We start from the raw sequence: 23,243 nt of genomic DNA, 5'->3' as shown, positions 1-23,243 counted from the left end.
ATGCATTTCCTTCATTGGGTTTTATTACTGTAAAATGAGATCTCTAATGAAACGAAAGAGCTGTCTAACCCAAAGAGAAGCCCATGCATTTTTCATGGCAGCTTCATGGAATGAGTCATGGTAGTATACGCACATCCAAGTATACTGTCAAGTGCAGGAACACACTACACAAATGCTCTCAGAGAAGAGGATTCACTGAAAGCAAACAGGATTTGTCCGTGTCATCATCAATAATGTTCTGCATATAGACGTCAACTAACTCAGCCCTGGTGTGAGTCTCAGGCTAATCAGTCATATAAATATGGATCAGACATGACATTATTTACAAATCAACCTAAAAATGAGAGTTTTCAATTCTGTATCCACCAATGGGAAACAATCAAAATCCCCTGGACAATCACCATGTGAATGTAGTGCTATGACTAGTGTAAATATGGTTTTCTGACACCACCACTGTTATATTCAATACAGTAACTTTGTGGGGCACTCTGCTACTCAAACACCACACTTCAAGGGATAATTTCCAACTATTGTTACTGTATTACTTTCGATGATATTTTTGATGCCTGCCAAAAATGCCAGAGAGGTCAAATAACCCAAACATAAAACTTCTTCAGCTCAGAATCAACCTACTTACTTATTTTGTGAACAATCGATTCGATTATAGACATGCTGAGGGATTTCACTTTTGCATTAATATATTCTTCTTGGGGAATTTCTTAAAAAGCTCTAAAGCATAAATACAAGCAAATGTTTTTCAAAAAATATGTTTACAGTAGCAAATATAAGTGTATTATGTCTAAGAACTATTTTGTATAAATATATAAAGTGTTTGCTTACATTGTGCCCATTCAGTGTTGCCAATATCAGTCTTATCTTCTCATCAGACACTCACACAACAGACACACACACGCACTCTCCGCTTCAAAAGATGAACACCGTGCCCTTTCCTGTGTTCTCAGGAATGTGGTACAGTACCTGTAGGGAATCCAGTCGGAAGAGTGCTTGGAGCTCATTGTGTATCAATCACTCTGACTGCTGCTGCCCAACTGTGAGGCCTGCAACAGCACCAGTGGCTACGGGGTCTGAGGACAGTGATCACATCCAGCGAGCCCACATCGCTTGTTCATCCTCTGCACACAAGCCTACATCCACAGCCTGCCTGTGTTTCTTCGTGTGTCCTCTCTCCGTGGGGCAGCAGATGACTAACAATCCAGACAGACAGCTGCACTCCTCAGTCATGCACACAGAGCACATGAAATAGTCGTTTTTTCTCTTCCATGTGTACACTTCCAGTCAATGCCTCCACTTCTCTTCTCCCATTTACCGCCTCTTCTCCTGCTCTGCGCTGGCTCTCTTCCCTCACTCTCTCTGTAGGCTCTATCTAAACCTCCCTCCGTTTCTTGCCCTTTAAATCCCCCCTCCCTCACTTGTTCTCTGTCCAAATCTCACTCTCTGCACCCCCACCCAATCTATCTCTCGTTATCTCTCGTGTGGCATCACCTACAGCAGCATCGAGTGCAAAGCCTTTACCAAAAAAAAGGAAAAAATTTGTTATTGTCTTGGCTCTTTGATGTTCTCTGTACGCTATTTCTGTACAGTGCCACCCCCTCTCTCTAAGGCAACCACTCTCACTGTCTCCCTCCCTCTCCCTGACACTTTATGCATCTTTCTTGCACACTGCCTTTGCTGTACGTGGCATGCAGAGCAGGAAATCAGATGTGTTTTCTGGACCATTAATTTATTTATTCTCTCAGAGCAAGAGGCATTAGCATATGACTGCGCAGACTAGTGTTAACAGCCTTTAATTCAACACTCCATGGCCAGACAAAGGCACCCTGTGATAGTGCCACAGCTCTGAACCTCTCTCACACACACATCTGCTTCCGCCCTCGGTCTGCCGCCCCCTACTTTCACCACACAAACACACATCACTCACTGTGCTCCCAGGGTTAATCAGGAGTCCATCTATAGTCCATCCATAGACTAAACTGCTGCTTTAGTAGGGAGTGATGCATGTCAACTCCATCAACATACAAATATTTAAGTTTTAAGTTTTAGGTGTGTGAAGCTTGATTTTAAGAAAGCGCAATCATCTTAAAATAATCCTAAAAATCATTGTGAGTATAGAATATCTACTGACTCCCTGCAAAACAGCCTCAGGGAAAACCTTGCATCATCCATCATCCATGTGTTGCACCAATTCACATCGAATTTGGACTTTCAGCCTACCACGTAACTATTAACACCATGCTTATTTTTGCAGAGGCATTTGTGATATTTTGGGTCTTCCAAGCTCATTATTCCAAGGATGGAACTTTTATTATTAGACACACTGTGTTACATGAGAAGCTGTAAAATAGCCTTTAGCAGTGCATACATTGGTATTTAAGGAAGGAAGAGTCAAACTGAAATGAAACTGACCAAACCATCACATTCCTTTCTTCAGGTAAAATGGCCCATACACTGGATGTTACATCCAAAAATATACACACATGAAATGTGGCAAGAGCTTGATTTTATTCTCCTCTAGAGGTGACAGCACCTACCACAACTGCTTCACTGGAAACATAATGAAACATTGATTGCATTCTCTAATGGTATGGCCTTTTTGAAAATGTCAGGTCACAAAGGTGTTTCATTTTGGCTCAAAAAGAAAAAGTGTTTACAAAACAGACAGTAAAATAAAACTGCTTTCATAAAAGTGCAAACAGATCGATCTGTCACAAAGTGTTTCACCCACAATGTCACAGACCACCAGCAATGTCTAACTACAGCGGAGAAGTGAAAATGTAGTAATCAACTCTTTGATAAATGTGGCTTCTTTACTGGAAGCGTTTTGAATAAAGAAGCTCGCTTTTCTGCTCTGTTAAAAGAAAACTCAAACATTATAGTAATAAATTAAATTAAAAACAGAGAAGCATGTTGAAAACAGTTTGTGTTTAACTGAAGTTGGCAGTAAAGTCAAATTTTCCTCCTACACAGCTCCACTGCTGTTTCTTCTGCAAATGATCAAATAGTAATTCTAGAACACAAGAAGAAAAGGGTCTTTTCCGGTGAAACTCGAATTGACCAAAGGGCTGTGATATCGTGCTTGTAAACAATTTATGAGGATAATCTTTCTGAATCCTATAGTGCAACCACTGTGAGGATTAGCCAAAGCATCATCAAACCCTTTTGCTGCCATTGTCACACAGAAACAGAACTGCACAGTTATCAGGGAGACGTGTAGCTTGTTTAACTTAGGATGTGGCTCCACCAGCATCAGCTCTGTCTAAACCTTAGAGCAAGGCCCAGATCTTTTTTGACAACCATATGATGTGGGGGGTGTGGACATACACTCATCTCTTTTAGAAGCAGAAGTTACTGTACTAAGCACTGGTAGTGAGATGAATGTAGATGTCAATAAGTAGAACAGTCAAATCACTCCGCGGTTAATGGTGTGTGGCCTGCATATCAGCTACTGTGATGAAAGTGGAAGTAAATGGAACAAGCCACTCTACTGGGGAACAGGTGTAGGCACCGCATCCTGCTTAATATTTGATGCTGAAGGGTGGACTTTGAAGTTTGACTTTGGTCATGGGAAAACTACAATCGGAAGACAGGCTGCCTTTAATGCGATTTCAAAAAGACAAACATATGCACTATTTTCCCTCCTACTAGATCCAACAAAAAGACTGCTTTATCCCCATTTTTTTCTCTTAAGACCTTCCATCCATTACAGCATTATGCAGTAAATGATAAGATTCTATTGACAAATTAGATTTTTTCCAGTCCAGAATTTGTACAGTTTTCCCAGGGGCTTTTTATCTTTGGTAACAGGAGGCCAGGAGTAACAGTAATTATAAAATTGGTTCTAGCACAGAAGCCACACACTGATGTGAAAATGGATCTCTGGCTTCTGTATGCCCGTCTAAACCAGAGTAGGCAAAACACACCTGCAGAGCACAAAGCTTTGCTAATATAGCAAACCTGATCAGTTATGTAGGACATGTGACAACTGATAAGTGACATTTACCTTTGTATATTTCTTAATTACACATACTGTATAACATCTAAATATCATATTGTCTCACAGCCTGGTGGGATACTGTAGTCACAGACAGTTTCATAAGCTCTGACTTCAAATCCTTCAAAATTTCAGGTTTTTCTGTACAACAAAAACAGGCAATTTTTGTATTTTGGCACAAAATACACTAACTTTGGTTCATTTATATCCTGCTGCTATTGCCTGTTCCTCCGCCTCTGTTTGGCTGCATGCACAGCAACTATTTATGGTCATATCCAAGCAGTGTTTCCCTTTAAAAGGACACAGCCTATAAACAAAAATGAAGGCTTGTTGTTTCTTCATCAGCAATTTCATCCATAGCCTAACTGATATGGCAGGAGTAAATACTGGTATTAAAGTTACATAATAATTTGATATTTCATTTCAGCATATGATGCTCACTTGGTAAACATTTTATGAGCGTTATTGTTAATATATTGTACATATATGACTGTTCTCATTGCCTCTCACTGCTGAGTTACTGTTACGCTGTAAGTAATTAGAACATGCCCTGAATGCAAACATGCATACACAGTGGAATATATGCCGGGGGTTGTATTATTTACTCCTCGCAATGTTTCATTTCATTTACTGTAACAGTGATTTTTTGTTTTGGTAACAACCAAAACAAATGGAAAAAAACTGCTTAAATGTACAGTTAACAATGACCACTTTGCCAATGCATTTGGAATTTAAGTTGCACTGGATCTGTCCTCCTCGAGGAAGCCACATCAAACTCTTATGATGCATACAGCCATTAAACAGGGACTTGGAAGAAGGCAATTGGGAAACAGCTAAAGAGTGAGTAACTGACTGGATCCACATTACATCACATCACACATGCGAGCGTGCTGCACTTCAGATAGACTGAGGTGAGCCAATGGAGGCTGTTACCAATAAGCTGGTGTAAGCTAAAAAGGCTTTGTCTGTGTCAGGATTGAGAAGACGGGTGGTGTTTAATAACCCTCACCTGTTTAATTATGCATCCACAAAACTGTTGAGTATCACAGGAATGAATGGGCAACACTGTTATCAGATGGTGCAACATCTTGTGAGTGAGTGCAACTGGATGTTGGAAACGAAAGATGTGGAAGCTCAAAGACACTTCACTGTGCACACAAAAGCCCTTCTTTTGCAAGTGCTTTGAGAACAATGCAAAAATGTTGCATTTGCAGATGAATCCATGATCAGCATAGGTAAGCAGCACTGAACAAAGTGATTTGTAGATTTGCGTACATTGGAAAAAAATTTGAAAAGGCAAGCGAGCTATTGTTCCCTTCCGTCACTCAGGAAAGTGGCCAGAAACACAAATTGAATAGAAGGTATGAGCTGCAAATGCTTCAAAGTATGTTTAAAACTGTGATTAAATTGCATATTTAAACTACTTCCTACAGTCTGCTTCAGTCATAATAACAAAATGTTCAATTGTTCAATTCATACCAGAGTTTCAAGCCATGACACTTTAATATTTTACAATGAAACAAGTCTGAATTTACCTGCAAAAATAGTGTAATAAAAGCTGATTGCTACTGAAAGAAAATCCCACTTTCAACCAAAAACAGCTTTCTATCAAACATGAGCAGCTCCACCTACAATTTAGAGGATGATATCATCATTTTTTAAAAAAAAAGAAAACCTTGATAAAAAGGTCTTCATACAAACATTTAAACTAATCTATTTGAGAGCCGTTGTATGTGGCTAAAACCAAAATGCCAGTCTTTGAGGGCATTTTGTTCAAACAGTGGCATCTTTATTTTAAGGGGAGTTGTAAATCTTAGAGGGAGAAAGAGAGAGAGAGGGAGAAACAGAGAGACTGTGTGTGATTGTGAGTGTGAGTGAAAAGTAAATCTCACAGCTTCACAGACAGAGAGTGTGTGTGAGCTTATGCATGAAAAGAATGAAAAGTGAATGAGAACATTGGCTTTTGTCCAGCAGTGATTGAATCTTACGTGTGCTTGCTGGTGATTCCCCCTAATGTGGGCATTGTGGTGTCTTTTGGTCACAAAAAATTGTGGTGAGTTCCATTTTTCACGGATCACTCCTTAATTAGCATCATATCAAACTAAAGGCCATGAGACCTAAGACTTTGTGAATGTTAGTTTTAGTCATCGAAACTGTGGCTCAAAACGAAACCATGCTAAAGAATCAGCAGGTTGACGGCTGACAAACACACATACTCATACACAGCACTTGTATCAGCATAAATCCCTTGTATGTTATCTCTCAGTGTGTAACAGAGGCCATGCATAAAACATGATTTGGATTAGAAAATGTCACGCTGGATGAAACAGTGTCCCAGTGAGGGAACCAGATGGACTGCTTCAGTACACAAAAGTTCTTCTTCCTCCACAGCACTCTGTGTGTGTATGTACAGTATCCCACCAGCAGCTGTAAATACCAACCTCTTATTAGATAAGCTATTTTTTAAACAAATGTGATAATTGATACAGATGTTAAATCTGTGCTAATGTCTTAAGAAAATAAATGGCATGTATTAAAACTTCAGCAGTTTGGTAATTGACTACCAAGAGATTGTGGCCACAAATTAGCCTATAGTCATTACATCTCTTTCTGTAACAATGTCAAATTATTGTACATTAAATAATTATGAGCTGGCATTACAGTCAGATCATAAACTAAATGATACAATACACGCATTTAATAACACGCAGTATTTGGAAAATATTAGACAAGTACTGGGCAGCACAGTATCTGAGTGGTCTCAGTTTAAACCAGCTCTTTGCTGCAGCTTTTATGGCTGGAGTCTGCATCTTCTCAGATACTGGGTTTTTTTTTTATCCACAATCCAAAGACATGCAGGGAGGTGAACTGGTGACTGGTAGTTATCAACCAATTTGACTTGTGACTCCACCCAATGAGCACTATCAGTAGTTATCAGCCTATAATTATGCTTGAGTAGGTAGTATACCCTCCACTTCTGTGATTGAAACTCGACATCTAGTGGCATTAGTAATTGACTGTCTGTGCTGCATTTTAAAAGGGAAAAGGTTTGCTTAGGGAGGGGACAAAGTGGATAGGCAGGTGTAGAGAACATGCAAGAGGGAGCATTTTATTTCCCCACTTTGAAATGAGAGAAAATGTTTGTGTATTTAAACATAAATTAGGATATTTCCCTAAACCTTTAACTGAAGATTTTCATCCTAAAGATAAGAAGATTGCAGAGCTGTGTTAAGCAAAGATTAGGCGCATCATGGCACACGATAAGAACCTACTGAACCTGCGCAGCTGATGTAACTTTTTTATTGCAAGATAACAACCTACTGACACTATTAGGAGCTACCTACTGAAGCATAATTATGGGCTGATAAGAACTCCAGTCTCCTCAAGGCTTTTTACAGGATAAAGTGGTTTAGACAATGGATGCATAAGTACTTCTTTACAAACACACAGAGAAAAAGAATCAATACTAGTATAGTATGACAGCCTGGACAAAAACTATATGTCTTGAGCGTTTCTAAACCTGTGTTCACGGCTAGGTTTTCCTTTAGAAACCTAGTATCTAAGGGCAACAAACAAAGATCCACAGCTTAGTATAATAAAAAGGCACACATCCCATTATTGACGGATGAGTCATCATCCACAGTTTTAGACAGCTAAACTACTCCTTACGATCACAATGTCTGTCCACATCACGTTTGTTCTTTGCAACAAATAGAAGTATATTCTAGTGTTATTGTGACTGTGAACAGTGAGATGGATAATTTTGCTTTACCAAAATTGTGAGTCAATTTTTGCAATCCCTAAATCTCTGGCATAACATGATACATTTTAATTATTCACCAAAAGAATTTAGAAGTTTTCCCTTTCAGTGAGACTCAAACCTAAATCAGGCTTTTGTATGGTAAACCAAACATATTTGATATCCAAATACAGTAACTAAATAGGTAAGTAATTAAGTAAATAGGTAGGTAAAAAATAAGTAAGTAGTTAGCTAGGCAAGTAAGTGGGCAGACAAACAGATACATGTGTTTGTGTAGGAAAGGAAGTAGGAAAAGTATAAGAATGTAAAGAAATAAGAAAAAAAGAGACAAGTAAAGAATAATAAAATTAAGGCATTGAAGTAATGTATACAAGGGTGATACAGTGCAAGTGTAAAATAAGATGACTACCGGTGTATATTGTGTTATGTGTGTGTGTGTGTGTGTGTGTGTGTACACATAATCTGGCAGCTTTCTGATGATAACAATCTGTTCTCAGAAAATCTTTTCATGATATAGCATGGGTAGTAGAGGACAATAAAAAGAAGATCAAAAGGATGTTTTGTCTTTTCAGAGGTCAAACAGGGAATAAGAACTACGTCCTACACACAGTCACGCACATGATTCTGGCATGACTTTGCACACTCTGATACAGTAGGTGTCGGTGTGAACCACTCCCATTGGTTGCAGTCCACCAATAAATGTAGAGAAGAAGAAGAAGAAGAAGAAGAAGAAGAAGAAGAAGAAGAAGAAGAAGAAGAAGAAGAAGAAGAAGAAGAAGAAGAAGAAGAAGAAGAAGAAGAAGAAGAAGAAGAAGAAGAAGAAGAAGAAGACTGACACATGCATATTGTATTTCACACTTTGCTGACAAGAAGATGCCAGTCTCATCTTAGCAGTGTGTGTGTCTCTCTATTTATAGTGGATTACGTGCTTGTGACTCACTGTTCCTCAGCTGTTTCTGCTCATGCAGTACTTATGTTTGTCTGCTTTGTTTTATCTTTAGTGCTCAAATTAGTTTTGTGCTGCCACACACTCACAGCCATCATCTCCTGTTTGGGAAATTCCCTGTAATCACATTAAATAAGATGAGGAAACCACTGTAGGTAAAGGCAAGAGACAGTGAGGTCTGAGAAACAAATGATTGTAGCCTTAAATGACACAGTTTGGCCGTCGGGGCCTTGTTCCTGAAACAGCTTTGGCTTTTAAGTCAAACATCTCACGAAGAAAAATAAAACTGAACATGTCATTGTGGCTCTCCGATCACTTTACAGATTTTAGAGCAGCTGCAAATGAATGTCTGCATTTCCAAAAACGCTAGCACAGAGATAGAGGGACTGTCGCACCTGTGTATGTGCGCAACACTTTGTGCACATCTTTGCGAGGAGGCGGTGGCTCACGTCTTTCTCTGTATGTCACGCTGCCTCCTCTGACACACACTCCTCTGCTGGTTCGCTCCTGTGACCATGGCAACAGCAGAGAGTAATTATCATTTTAAAATGGTCAGTGGTGGGCTATTTGAGCCTAATATCTGCTTTAAGAAAAAACTCACATACTGTACACAAATGTTCTCGCACCATACCTGTTAATACCATAGAAGTGATTAATTACCAACTCGCTGTGGCTGCAGTTTGCAGTCACATCACTTACTGCAGTAAGTGGCAGTGCATATTTTTCTTTACCAACAGGGGGACTCTCTGAACGCTGACAGAAATGTGTAGTGATGAGTCACGGACACATGGAGGTGCTGTATAATAGCACAAGTTGGCGTTTCCATCTTCGCAAACCCAACAGCATCTTGTCAGCTTAAGTGAAGGAAGGATATGCACTGACACTCATAACACACTTTATAGAAGAACTAAACTAACACTACACAACCTATATTGTAATGAAGTTCCCGAGCATTGCCTGCCAATTGGACTTGTTTTTGCCATGTCAATGTAATTTTATAGCAATGATTTAATCGCATTTAAATAAAATTAAGCCCGAAAATAAAAATATAATATGGGTGGACTGAGGCAAAAATAACAAACCCACAGTTATAGTGTTGTGAGCACATAAGAGAAGAATGCCTGACACAAGCATACTGTAGAGTGTCTCCTTAACAATTACCTGCTCATCCTTACATGCAAAATACTGTACTTGAGCAGCCATGAACATCATCACTCAAAATAACATTCTGACAGATAGCTAGGCCTACGTGCTTTTGCTTTTCCCTACCAAGTCACCCCAATGACGGTGAGAAACATCTTTGGCCGTGCCATTTTAGAACAGTCTGCTCTGTGTTTTCGGATTCTGTTTTCAATTTATACAGTGAGAAACTCATTTAATATTCAGCCATCTGAGTCAACGGAGGACAAATCATTGGAAATGAATGAGAACCAGTGACAGAATGAAAACAATCTCCACCCTGTTTTGTCTGCAAGTTTAAATTTGTTCCTGCTATTAACTAAGCCAGCTTAATAGTATTATGACTATTATGATCTGCACATTATAGTATCTCCTGATAAACAGAGGAAACATGTCAATTCAATATGAATATTTTCAAAAAGGCTTTGGTAAATAATCCTCACAAGACATCTTTATAAAACCTGGACACACTGTGAATGACCAATGCATACAAATTAATAAATACTAAGAGATAAGAACTGTAGGTGGTCCAAGACTGGCACCCATGGCTGCTCATCACCTGTTTACTATTGCAAGGTTAGTATCCCTAAAGCTACACTATACACCTTAAGTTAGCAGTAGCATGAGACAGAAAATCAATCCACGCTGCTCCATTCAGCTCTCGCTCTCTCCATGCTCTGCTACACTTTACAACCCTCTACCCAGCGCTTCAAGTACTGTACTAACTTACAATAAACACGAAAGCTCCAGAACTTACTGATCAAGGTGAAATAACTGAAATTCTCTCTTTGAGCCTTGCTCAAAAGAGATTAAATGAAAAAAATACTAAGGCTCCACAAATCATTTCACTAAAGGTTAGACCTCACTTGGTCTGCAATGCAAGTGCAAATGAAATACCAGCAGATTAAAAAAAAAGAATTTTATAGAAGAATAAAACAAGAATAAAACAAATGCAAGAATAAAACAAAACTTAACATATTAGAATGTTATCGTATTATATTATTATAGAAGCAAGATTTAGAAAACTAATTTATAACACTGAGATACATTTTAAAGATTTAAAATTATACAGAATTTCATGAGGCTCTAAAACAAATAGAAAAGGCACCATGTGTTATTTGTTTGCTAACTATGATCAGAACATGCCCACATAATTAATCAACATATTAAATATGGAGCAGCAGAACCCACTATAATCCCACAGAAGCATGTTTCAGTCCCAGCGAGGCATAAGTGCGGTGTCTACTCTCTTCCATGTGATGAAGGGACACAGCACATATGTGTTTACACTCAGAGTACAGTCAGTACATGGATAGGGGACACATAATTGCACAGTCCACGTGTACACAATCTTATTCCTCAGAAACTTAATGCCACTTCTTGTTTTACACCATGATGTTTCACCATAGCAACCAGCTCCAGAGGCATATCCCACTCACAACCACCGGTGTTACAGAGCTGTGGAGGAGAGGATGGAGAAGAATAGGAGAATAGCAAGAGGGAGCAGAATTAACATACAGTACATTTTTTTATTATATTGCTCCAAAATCCTTTAAGAATCTAATATAAAAACCCATATGTTTGAAAATTTCACAATAAAAAGATTTTACTTGATTCTATAAAAGCAAATTTTAAGGTGTGGTTCCACATAAGACTGGAACTCCAATCTCACCAAGACACTGAAAGACACCTTAATGCTTTGAATATGAGATTTTAAAACACATCACAAATGACAAACAGGTGGTTTATTTTCTAAGAGGAGATAAAAATGAAGATCTGTCACAGATATTTTTTTCACTGCACACGGTAGAGCATAAAATAAGACAATAATGGGCAAGCAAAGGGCAGCAAAGGAAAGAACAGTTCAATAGCAAGACATAAGTTATTAAGGGGCAAATGAAAAGAACATGGAAAGCTGAATGGTCTCTGCATAATGATTTTTATCGGTGCCTTTCTTGGTGCCAGCTGACCAAAGGGACACTAGAATATACTAGAATATCAAACCTGTCTTCTGGCTGGAGAGACAACAACTAATTAAACATATCCAGCAAACACCAACAAACACCAATTTTAAGTTTTCTAGCCACTTAACTACTTTAAGTCTAATATTTACATTTTCTTTTAGCTCAGGTTTCTTCTCCACCAACTCATGAGAGAAATGTTGCTCTGCAGCTGCATAATGCTCCATGGTGTTCACCAGCTAGTCACCTGTTCTGTCTGCCTTTCGGTGCCCGCTAGTGTTTATTGGAGCGTTTTGAGTGAGAACAACTGGAGACCAAGGTTATAAGGGCAGTGAGAGGAATTTAGAAGTTTCGACAAAAAAAACCAAAAAAACTGCCAAAATACGGAAGACTGTATCAGAGATCAAAATTACTCTATGTCTACATGTGGATGGTAGAATCTACATAAATATGTGACTTTCACTTTCACTACAGTAACATTATCCTGTTTCAGAGTGTATCTGGGATGTACAGTATCTGAATGAATAATAGAAAAAGACATGTTGCTCTCCTCTCACAAATCCAATTTACAACATTATGTATTTCTCTCTGCACATGTTTGTGTGTAAGGGGTTCTCATTTACTCAATGTACTACTCCAAGAAAGAGGTACCATTCTGCAATATGTTCCATCACATCTTAATGTTTTTTCACCTGTAGTAGCATCTATGTGGGCCAGGGGTAACACAGCTGGGGTGTCATGCTGTTCCAGACTACTGCTCCAAAAGCACACCTGCTGCTGAAAGGGTAATTCAACACAAATCCACTTTGATGTGCAGGAGAACCAACCACCTCTCCTGTTTTAATAGGACAGCAAAGGCATCAAAGTGATGAGGCAACAAACACCATTTGTACAGTGATTATGATTTATGAACACAGACGATGCTATTCCTTTGATAAAACTGCCTTTACAAGTCTAAAAATCAAAAATGCCAAACCTACAGAAAGTATTAGGTGTAATGGTGGTGCTGGGTGATATGTCATACAAACTTTCATTTTAGCTTTGACTGTGCAAATTAGAAAGTGAGGATCTTAAACATCATGAATGTGTTTCCACTAACACTGACTGGCATTTCAAATGCATTTTTAGTTACAGGAAGATTTCTATCTGTTTTAATAATCACTTCCACTTTTGATCTTTTTATATTTTCTGTATAATGTGCATCACACCCCTCAATCTATAATTATTCTTTTATAATGCTGTTTTTTGTAACATATTGCCACCATTTGTAGATAATAATTTCTCTGTAATAATTATCATATATTGAAACATTATATTAATTTCCATCCAATTCTTATCTTTCTGACTCTCCAAGTTAATAACCATACTACTTTAGCTCTCAAAGCCACCAGGAAATGTAATTTCATGTAATCATGTGAACTCTTGTCCTTTAAACAGTATGTAAATGTATCTGTGGTTTGAAGAATATAAAAAGGTCCTTGTAAAACCTGATGATTACTTGAAGATCTGTGGAAGTGAAGAAAAAGGCACTATTATCATTTCTTTTAACCCTAGATATCACTAAAAGAAATTCATGAAGCCTTAGAAAAAGCCTCCACCAACACCTCCACACCTTTCAACCGCATCTCTGCCACACTCTCACACATCAAAAGATCATCTTTTCAAATACTTCAGAGCAAAGATAATCATCAGGCGTCGGGACATTTAAGAGCCTCCATCCTTGACTGTGGCGCTGATTGTTCTTTGTCATCTGCATATAAATTGTATTACATCCATACAGAAAAGCAAGGTGAAAAACAAAATGAAGTGCTACAAAGTTTGCTCGAAGTTTACCACTGTCTGGAGGCAAAAGGTAAAAGCTCATTTTAATTCCTAAAATATATTTGTGGTGAAGAAACAAAAATTAATACTGATATTTAAAGATTAAAATAGATGTAGATATACTGTAAATGATATTCTGTATAAGCAGATTATACATATGGATACAAATCATGAACTCTCACCTTCTCTTCTATCTTTAAAATCTATGAGAAATTGAAATATAAGTGTAGTCCTTAATGCTGACAGAAGGTAATCGACAGCACACGTCCCTTTACTGCTTCTTCTTTAACACTACAACTGTTCATACCATTGAACAAAGGCAAAAAGAAACCCCAACAGAATACAAAATACAATATACAATGACCATTACAAATTTACCAGCTCTACTCTGGGTCATATAAGGAACATAGGCTTCAAAGCCTGGCAGCATCGCAGCAGCAGGCACTGAGCACTCTCTCATAGCAACAGAAAGCCAGAAACACAGAGGAAGATGTCACAGAGCAAGCTTCTCCACCTTTGCACCTGATGTCTGTCCCTAGTTGTCAGCAACAATTATAAGAAATGTATCTTCAAACCACAGGAAGCAGCAGGTCAGCTGGTTTCACTGTTTGCCATATTTGCTTTTACATGGAGGGGGACGATCGGACTGACAATCTTTCCCTCCGTACCTCGTAAACTCTCCTGTATCTTACCAGTCTTATCATTTGCTGCCAACGGATCCTCCCAATAAACAGCTCAGACATCGAACTGTTGGTCTATGCCAAGAGGGTAGTGAATTGTTAAGTTGTTTAATGACAATAATAATAAAAATAAAATCTGGCATAAGGTCTAAAGTATGAATGAGTATTACATTTGGCTGAATTTAGGTTGTTAGCTTCAGTTTAATCACCTGGGTCGGTTTAATAACATAGAATCTGCATTCTACTGCAGCGCTGGTCATTGTGTTTATTGTTAATAATTTTAAAAACATAACATCTAGCAGTAATTTTAAAAAATCTGTAGTTTGGTTTGTTTTGCATCTGGTTAAGTTTTTCAGTAAGACATTACTGAAAAACTTAACCAAGACTTAAATGCCACTTCCCTCTCAAGGACCATTAATGGCCAAAGAGCATGTCTTAACCAGGAAAGATCTCACATTTGGTTTAAATTAAAAATAATAATAATACTAACTTACAGATCACATTTGGGGCCACAGTGACAAAGCATCCCAGCTATAGTGTAATTGCTACTAGGCAAAAAAAAAGAGGTGTAGTAGCAGAGACAAAGGTCTGAAAGCTTTGTTTGCTACTCTGCTTTTCTCTGTGTGGTTACTACAGAAACAGGTGGACAGTGACTAAGCTATGAACTGCATAATAACAGCAGTGCAGCAGAAGGCTGGTTGAGCGGGAGAATCAGGACGTCTGACTAATAGGACATGACAGGCCACATCACTTGAAACAACAAGTGGTAAGTCACAATATTAACAGTTTCCAAAGATAAATTATGCTAATGAGCCCCATATTGACAAGAATACAGTTCAACTATAGTGATGTCGTACGTAAAGATGCAACAGTATAATCATCCTTTGTGGAATGGAGCTGAATCCTCTGAAGTGTTGGTCAGGGTTGTGAACAGGGCCTCACAGCCGGTGGAGCGAACACTGACACTTCCTGGACCCAGCTGTCATTTTAGCCGCTCTCCTGCACTGCAGCAGTCTCAGAGAACTGACCTGCTTTTCCAGGATCATTTTTTCCCAACATCATCCTTTGCAGTTGTTTGCGAGTCTAATGCAAAACCTACATACAGTATTTTCACTAGCATAGGCACACTACTAAACTGTGACAGTGATTGTCATCAAACATATCCTCAAACATAGTCCTGTATATATTTCAGAGGATGAGGGCAGAATCTGACAAGGTAGAGATAACATATACTTTGTATATACTAATATCAAATACTTCTCTTGTCTACCCATTCACCGCTCACCTTAAGGCAGTGCATTAAGTCTGAATAATTGATAAGAGCTTACTGCCTAGTTAGACAGTAAAAGGCAAAGGCTATGTTTACTATAAAAGTCAAGAGAAGAACTCTTAATCTTGCTTAATATGTTGAGCATAATAAATTTTGCAGCATTAACTGAATAATTGGTATAACCCACAAGCACAATTTCGTGTCCCATGAGTCACACCATCATCACCAAAGATGGTCCTGCTTATTCCGGAAGTGATTTTAACTTTAAACCAAACCACACTCACATCTCTAATTACATTTTAGATACCCATAATGCCATTCTTCCTAAAGTCGAAATTGTATTCTTACTAGTCAGAATCTATTAAAAGTTATCCACAGTCACATTCTTACTGGTAGAAATTGCATTTTAAGATATCGACAACTTCCATTCCACTAATCAAATCTACATTTAAGATATATCAACCTCCTTTAAAAAAATTTGATTGTTTTAACAACATATCTGTTGAAGATATCCATAATTCGATTCTTTCTTGCTAAAAAGAGCATCTCAGATATCCACAATGACAATCTTCCTGTGCACAACTGTCATTTCAGTTATGCACAATGTCATTCTTCCCACGTAATGTATCCTCAAACCACACTTCACTTCGACATGTAGCCAAGAGGGAGCCAAACCACTTATTCCATGGTTCATGGATGACTGCTCCACCAACTGAGCTACAGCCACCTAAAAAAAGGTATCACAAGTAACCATCTTATCGGATGGGGAATGGTGAATCAAACCTTTTATTTGGTGTCTCACAATTGGACCAAGGTACATGGTTCTTCTGTGACTCATTTTAAAGCCACCCACATTAGCACCCAGTTACATGATACATTCCTACTTGAGGAGCGTGCACTTGGTGTGGATGACTGGCTATGTAGTTGACAACCAGTGTTAGAAACATAATTGTGGAGGAGTGTAACTCACAAATCTAGGTTTAATTTTTAAACAGCAATATACAAAAAAAAAAACTCCACATACTATCGTATAAACACAATACCTTTCTAGCAGCTTCCAGCTTCAGTAACAGGCAATACAAAGGGCACACACACACAGACACACTCATTTCTGAGGGTTAACAACTCCTGCTGTGACCAATTCACACCTGCATCAAGAGCTGAACCGACAGGAGCACACCTCACATCACAGTCCCGCTTAGTATTTACTGAGGGACATAACACAATACCCAAAGAACAACACAAACATAACACATTGACACTGTGTGCAGCTTGTTCTCAGAAGTTGTTCCATGCGTTCTTATCATCAGGTCTTTTTCATAGCGGTGTTAAGTTATTAATGAAAACCACAATGACCAATATTTGTTGCCAACCAATTTCTCACGATGAAGAACAGATTAACAGTAAAGCGCAGAGATTGAAAAGTGGTTTTTGGCATACTGGTGGCCTGCTAGGGGTTTGTGATGATTCCCCAATGTATTCAGTGTAAACTGGAATGACAGTTTCTTGGCTCAGCAGATGCCACTAGAAACTTGTAATAATACAAATAATTATTATTCTTATTGATACTTAATTGGCACTAAGCTCTGTTCTTGGCCTCACTCAAACATGCTATTTGAAAATGAATACTATGATAATACGTTTCCTCAAGTAATAAAAACGAAATCATTTAAAAACTGAAAAGATTTAGTGTCTACCCTATCATGCAGACTTGACTATCACAAATTCAAAGAACATTTTTGGTTGTTTTAGGTCTCGAGGGTTTAAGGAGGATTGCTGCTTGGGTCTGTGTATCATCCTGAGACAAGAAGTCAAAATGCTTCCGTTTGTCTTAATGCACCTGTCTAGAGGAGACAAACTCCTTCTTGGCTGGACTCATTCAGATAACAACCCCTTGCAGGTCCAAATGATTAGCAAACACACCAATGAAAATAAGCACTCAGCAATAAAAATTAAATTCATTAGGTCTTTCAGTAAAAATAACTTTTGACTCCAATGTGCAGAGTAGTAGATCAGTCAGTATACTGACAATAAAATGAGTAATTCTTTATGGGGAAACAAAAAAATCTCGTTAAAAGTCATCCATAGACAGCTCTTGCGCCACGATTGACAGCTGACAGGTCATGTTAACATCATCATAAACATTTACAAAACCTGATATTGATAAGATTAAAAACACGTCTGATTGGGCTGTCTTACCTTAAACCAGGTGTTTTTTTCTTCCTATTTGCAGAACATCCACAGAATTGAATCCAAGATGGATTAGTTATGGTTATGCTCTGGTTCACGATTGTGTTTCCAGTTTTTTTAAATCTCACTAGTTAGAAAAGTTAGTGTGCACTGAGCTACAACTAGCTTACAGGTTAGATGATTCCTTCCCTCCTCCATCCTCCCTACCTAACGCTATACGCCTGAGGCCCTTCCCTTGCAGGCCAATGATGTTTAACATTGGTTTGGTCAACATTTGGCACAAATACCTGCAGACAATCTCTGCTCTTCTAATTCCAGTGAAATTGATCAGGTGAATCCTGTACATAAATGCAGAAAAAAGGTTCATTTGGCTCATCTATTGACCTGAAGCAAAATATTTCTGTAGTCGGTAAGACTAAAAGTAAATCAAAATCAGGTCCAAGTTTGGGATTCGTGGATGTTCTCCTTTGTCTTTTATAAAATGGCAGGAATACACTTCCAAATGGGCCTTTGGAAGTGTAATGATTTCATTTGCACATTAAATGAACTACAGTGCTGATTTTTAGTAGAATGGGGCGGGTCACTTTTCAACATATCATCAGGTCCCATAATGAAAGATGAGCTATTAATGACAACCCTAAACATGTACAAGTTCCACTGCTGTACTGAGCACTGTAGGGTCTGAAACGTATCTTGTCAGCTCACCTTGCCCCTACATCTCCTGGAAACAGTGTTTACAGTGTTTGATGAGTGGGTTCCAGCACAATGTGGTTGTATGTACTGTTGATCTGAGTACAACCAGGCTGCACCACAGAATTACAATGTCTGCAAATGGTACGACACAATGCTTCTCGAAACTGCGGGAGCACTTGAGGATTAATAAATCTAACCAAATCTAACCAAAACACCTATAAACAATTACAAAACAAAACAGTATTTTTTTTCATTTTTTTTCCCCAATGGTGAACATTTGTTTGCCACATTTATTATAACCAAAGACAGTAAAGATTTGCAGTTACTAGCTGAAAAAGCAATTCTGCTGGCAAGTTTATTTAGCTTTTGAAAGCTAATTTTACAAGTTTGACAAATTACAAAATCAAACTTGGCTAATTCATTTGTTGTGCTAGGCAGAGCCGCCTAAGCCGTGTTATCAGGCAGACCTAAGTCAGCACAGTTTAGGGACCAGCTAATCGTCTGCGTGGTATTTTCCAACAGGACAACTAAAGAATCAAGGTTGGAATCCACTAAATAAACTAAAGCTTGGAAACTGTTTTCTATCATTTCATCTGTTTGTCAGAAGTCATGCACAGAAACATTTATCTCACACAAACAGAAAAGATGTGTAACTACTGGCTCATTTCCATCAGCTATTTCTGGGCAGGCAGACATACAGACTCATATAAAAATGTAATTAATACAAATGTTTTTGGGTCCCATGCTGATCCATGGAGAAAAGAGATTTTCACAGCCGCCCCTGAGAGAGTCTGTGAGAAGAAATGTCACACGCGCACACACGTCCTTGATATCCCTTGCACAGATCCCACACACTTATCGAGCTTCTAGCCTGACTGAAAAATAGATTTGGCTCAATTGATTTTGTTAGTTTTAACTTCTCCACATTGACTGACCTGCTGTTGAAGCAGTTCGTGAGCAGAGAGCCTGCATACATGTGCACCCAAAAGAATATATTTACCAAGTAGGAAGGAAATACTGGGAACCCCTTAGAAGTTTGTTGTTTTTTTTCTAAACATCCCTAAATGTGCAGATCATGGCATGAAAGGTTGTTCAGAAGAAACATAATTTCAAAGTACTATGAAACCGGCCTCTTGGGGTGTCAACTCTACTGTCTCAGCCTATATGCGGCATTCAGTGGCTTCAAATTGTAGGCCTAGATTTTTATGTCCAATGATCACTTTGACAGAGTTTTAGACCTCTGAAGAGATCATGGGAAAACCACTTCACCAGCACTTCGTCAATAAGCCCATGTTCTTGAGTAGAAGGTGACTTTTAAAGGGCTTTGAGATCAGGAAGACAAAGATTCTCTAATATGGTATGTTGAGACAATATTACTTTTTTGGCAGAAACCTACTGTTTCCGGTGAACACCAAACTGCTCTGCACCTAGTTAATACCATTCCAATAGTGAAGCTGGATAGTGGAAGCATCATACTGTGGAGGCTTCTCGGCATCAGCAACTGGACAGAGTGAAAGGAAGGATGAATTCAGCCCAAATCCCCAAATTCCTTTAAAGCATAACCTTGGTCATTGTCTAAATAATCATATTTTCAACACTCCTCACATGTTTATCAGTCTGCAGCATGCATTAGCTTATCTGTGCTAAATTACAACTGTTGTTGTCCAAAAACATTTACAAATACCTCAGCCAGACTCACCGCTCACTGTGTGAGAGGTTTCTTCATTCCAAAACTGGCGATGAAAAATGTTCACTAATAATAAGAAGAAGATGAAGAATCATCATTATTGCAAACTAAGTGTAGACAGAAAAAAAGCATCACTTTTATCAACTTAAAATGAAATCTAAACACAGTACAATGTGCAAACACGGCATTGCTGTGCCTGTCGTGATCAATGATGCAGCAACAGCATCTCCAACCAGCCACTGTTGGCTGAGTATGACTAAGGAGCAATTGGATAGAGAATAAAGCACTGATACTCTTGGAGACACAGTGAGTGTGTGCAGTTAATCTGTCTACTTCCATGTCTGTGTCAAATGTACCACACATTGACTGCATTTCTACTTCTCACAGTGCTTCCACCATGTTAAAGCCATTTCCACTTGTCAAGACTACTCACTGAGTGACTCATACACACCTATGTCCGACATTACACAGACGACATCACACACACAAAATGGACATTTAGTTGTTTTTATTTATAAAGCACAGATGTGTTATAAATCAGACTTCTTCAAACAATCTTTGACTTGCGCTGAGCTTAAACTCCAATTCCAAAAACCTAATTTCAGATCACCATGGCTCTACGGGGTAGTTTTGTTCCTACTCCACATGCCTGTTTGAATTTGTACCAGAATGTGAGGTCTTGATCACAGTCAGCCCTGCTGAGGCATAGCCTGCCAACTTCCTGCTCCGTGAGTCCACCTCTGTTACTGAAGCCCTGTAGCTGGTGTACACAGATACTCTCACTACTGTGCACATGATAGTCTGTGCAGTAATAGATAGATACATAGCAGTATTATTAAAATGCATTAATAACATAGCAGGTACCATGAGCAACCTAAACATTCCGTCCGTTTCTATGGGAATGTTTGGTGATGCTCAAGACCTGTGAATACATACAGACACAGATTGAATAGACTCAGCAATCCTACTTCTCATTTCCAGATCTGTAGCACCTGTCAACTAATTGCGTAGGGGAGTTTTTTTTCCACCTTTACATTTTGGGCCTAGTATGACAGTAAAAAGCAAAAAAAAAAAAAAAACTAAATTAAAAAAACCGAAATGCAATAGATTGCAAGCGTTTCAAACATACACTTGCCATTATAAGGGAGAGCTCGCTTACCTGTCATAACTCCATCTACTGTAAGACATGCTTCTGTTTCCGCTCACTCCCTCCATGTCTCAGGAGACCTGGATGGACTGGGGTGGACGGTGACAGGCTGAGATCAAAGTGCACCCCTTCGTCGAGCACACGTCAGGTGAATTGGCAGGGAGGCTATGCACAGTCAGTCGCTCGCCTGTGGGCTATACCACTAACGGAGAGGGGAGCGCGCGCTGTCAGCTCACTGTGCACGCGCCGATGCTGATTTATTTCACTCACGCGCGGCCGAATACACATTAAATTTGCTCACGGAGTGTGTCCTGTGTGTCAATAGCCATTACAGACTCTTGCCTAAGTGATGAGGCCGCATCAGTGCACGAAACAGGGATTTGTTTATTACAGGCACGTCATGACCGCGCGGTGGCCAATAGGAGCCACGGAACCTTCTCGCTCATTTGCTGATCATTACAAAAAACAGCGATAACCCACATGTGCACTTCTGTTCTTTTGTCATTAAATGTTAATTGAAAGTGGATTCGTGCACTCTATGGATTTAATTCAAAGAAAAATATAACTGCTCAAAATTTTGCCAGCAGGTTAAAACTGCCGCATCTTTAGAATCATTAGTTGTGTGACTGCACACTTACAATTTTGTAAAAAATCCAATTGAGCTAATATTTCAGTACTTTTTGATCCCCAATATTTGTTTTCTAATATATTTTATTGAAGTGACAAATTAAAGGGCACCAGAGCTGTAGAGCTCCATCATCTTTCCCTTATTAGATTTGCATCTATCTTTATTTAATATTCTGTCCTTACTACAGCCAAAGCTGAAGGGCATCCAGATAAAAACCGTCTTCTTCCCATGTTAAAAGTAGCACTTGAATGTTCTTGAGGATAATTAAAAGTCCAAAACGTCAAAACAAACTATATGGATTTTTAAAATGCAATAAATCATAATGATTGCAATGTTGTATGGGGTCGGCATTGGCAATGCCACAGCTTTATACAGTGATACTTATTTATGCCAGCGAGACCAAAGCCAAAGACTTTCACACATACTGGGTTGGGGTGCATTAAGAAATTATTGGCCCTTCTGTGTTTCAACCTAAACAATTAGCTTTTCCGTGCAAAAGCAAGAACTAGCTACAAGCTGTGTGCCTCAAGGACATATTGGATGAGAATGAGAGTTATGTGACTTTGATGACTCCACGTGTTCTCCTTTTTCATTTTATCACATGTGTATGTTTATTTTCTACCTTCTCCTGTACAGTATATCCTACCCCCAGTGGTCCAAGAAATGAATAACATTTCCTCAGACAAACCAACCCCCTTGTGGTCAAATGCTGCATGTGCAAGTGTATGATGGCTGGGTTTATTGTGCTGTATCAAATCACACCCAGAATTCATTGAAATCCACAGGAGATATTGTTTTTTTTTTTGCCAAACTCTGTCTATTATGTCCACATGATTCAAGTAGATATATGAGTGTTTTCTTGCACAGTACTGATAGTATTTCAGCATTCATCAAACACTGTAGTTCAAGAGGGAAGCATTGTTTTATCAGTATGTTAGTGATAGTAAGATTTTTAAATAATTTCTTCTGTGTATCATGTTTTTCTCTGAATAGAGGCAGAGAGAAGATTGAAGCAGAGCTCAGAAATAGCCTAGTCTTCATACAGATGACGGCATGTGCAACTTAAATCCATGTGGATGAATGTAGTATATGTGGACTCACCAACTGGGTTGTCAGGAGACGGTATAATAGTAGAATTAAATCTAATGTTTCGAGGTCATGCTGTTGATATAACACCAAGTAGAATTATACTGCATTTCTTTCTTGACTCCTGTCTATCACAAGTTGAAGCCAGCATCAAATCTCACTGACACAAGGCTCAGCGTGTCAGAG

At 38.7% G+C, this 23,243-nt stretch overlaps 1 protein-coding gene across 5 annotated transcripts in view; it reads right to left on the bottom strand.

Annotated features, from left to right (window-relative positions):
- tub (TUB bipartite transcription factor) overlaps positions 1-21,678 on the bottom strand; it is a 40,564-nt gene extending 18,886 nt beyond the window's left edge. The window contains exon 1 of one of the 5 annotated variants that reach the window (XM_067496424.1): positions 21,356-21,678. In XM_067496424.1, the coding sequence (XP_067352525.1) occupies positions 21,356-21,411 (56 nt within the window). In that variant the 5' untranslated portion in view covers positions 21,412-21,678. Of the gene's footprint in view, positions 1-978; positions 1,399-21,355 lie in introns of those variants that run through there. The other 4 variants (XM_067496421.1, XM_067496422.1, XM_067496425.1 and 1 more) reach the window with 4 other exon arrangements.
- Between the last annotated feature and the right edge of the window lie 1,565 nt (positions 21,679-23,243).

The sequence above is a fragment of the Channa argus genome, chromosome 2, assembly GCF_033026475.1.
Source record: "Channa argus isolate prfri chromosome 2, Channa argus male v1.0, whole genome shotgun sequence".
Taxonomy (NCBI): Eukaryota; Metazoa; Chordata; class Actinopteri; order Anabantiformes; family Channidae; genus Channa; species Channa argus.
Note: the sequence above shows the minus strand (reverse complement) of the source record. Positions and strands in the feature narration are given on the sequence as shown.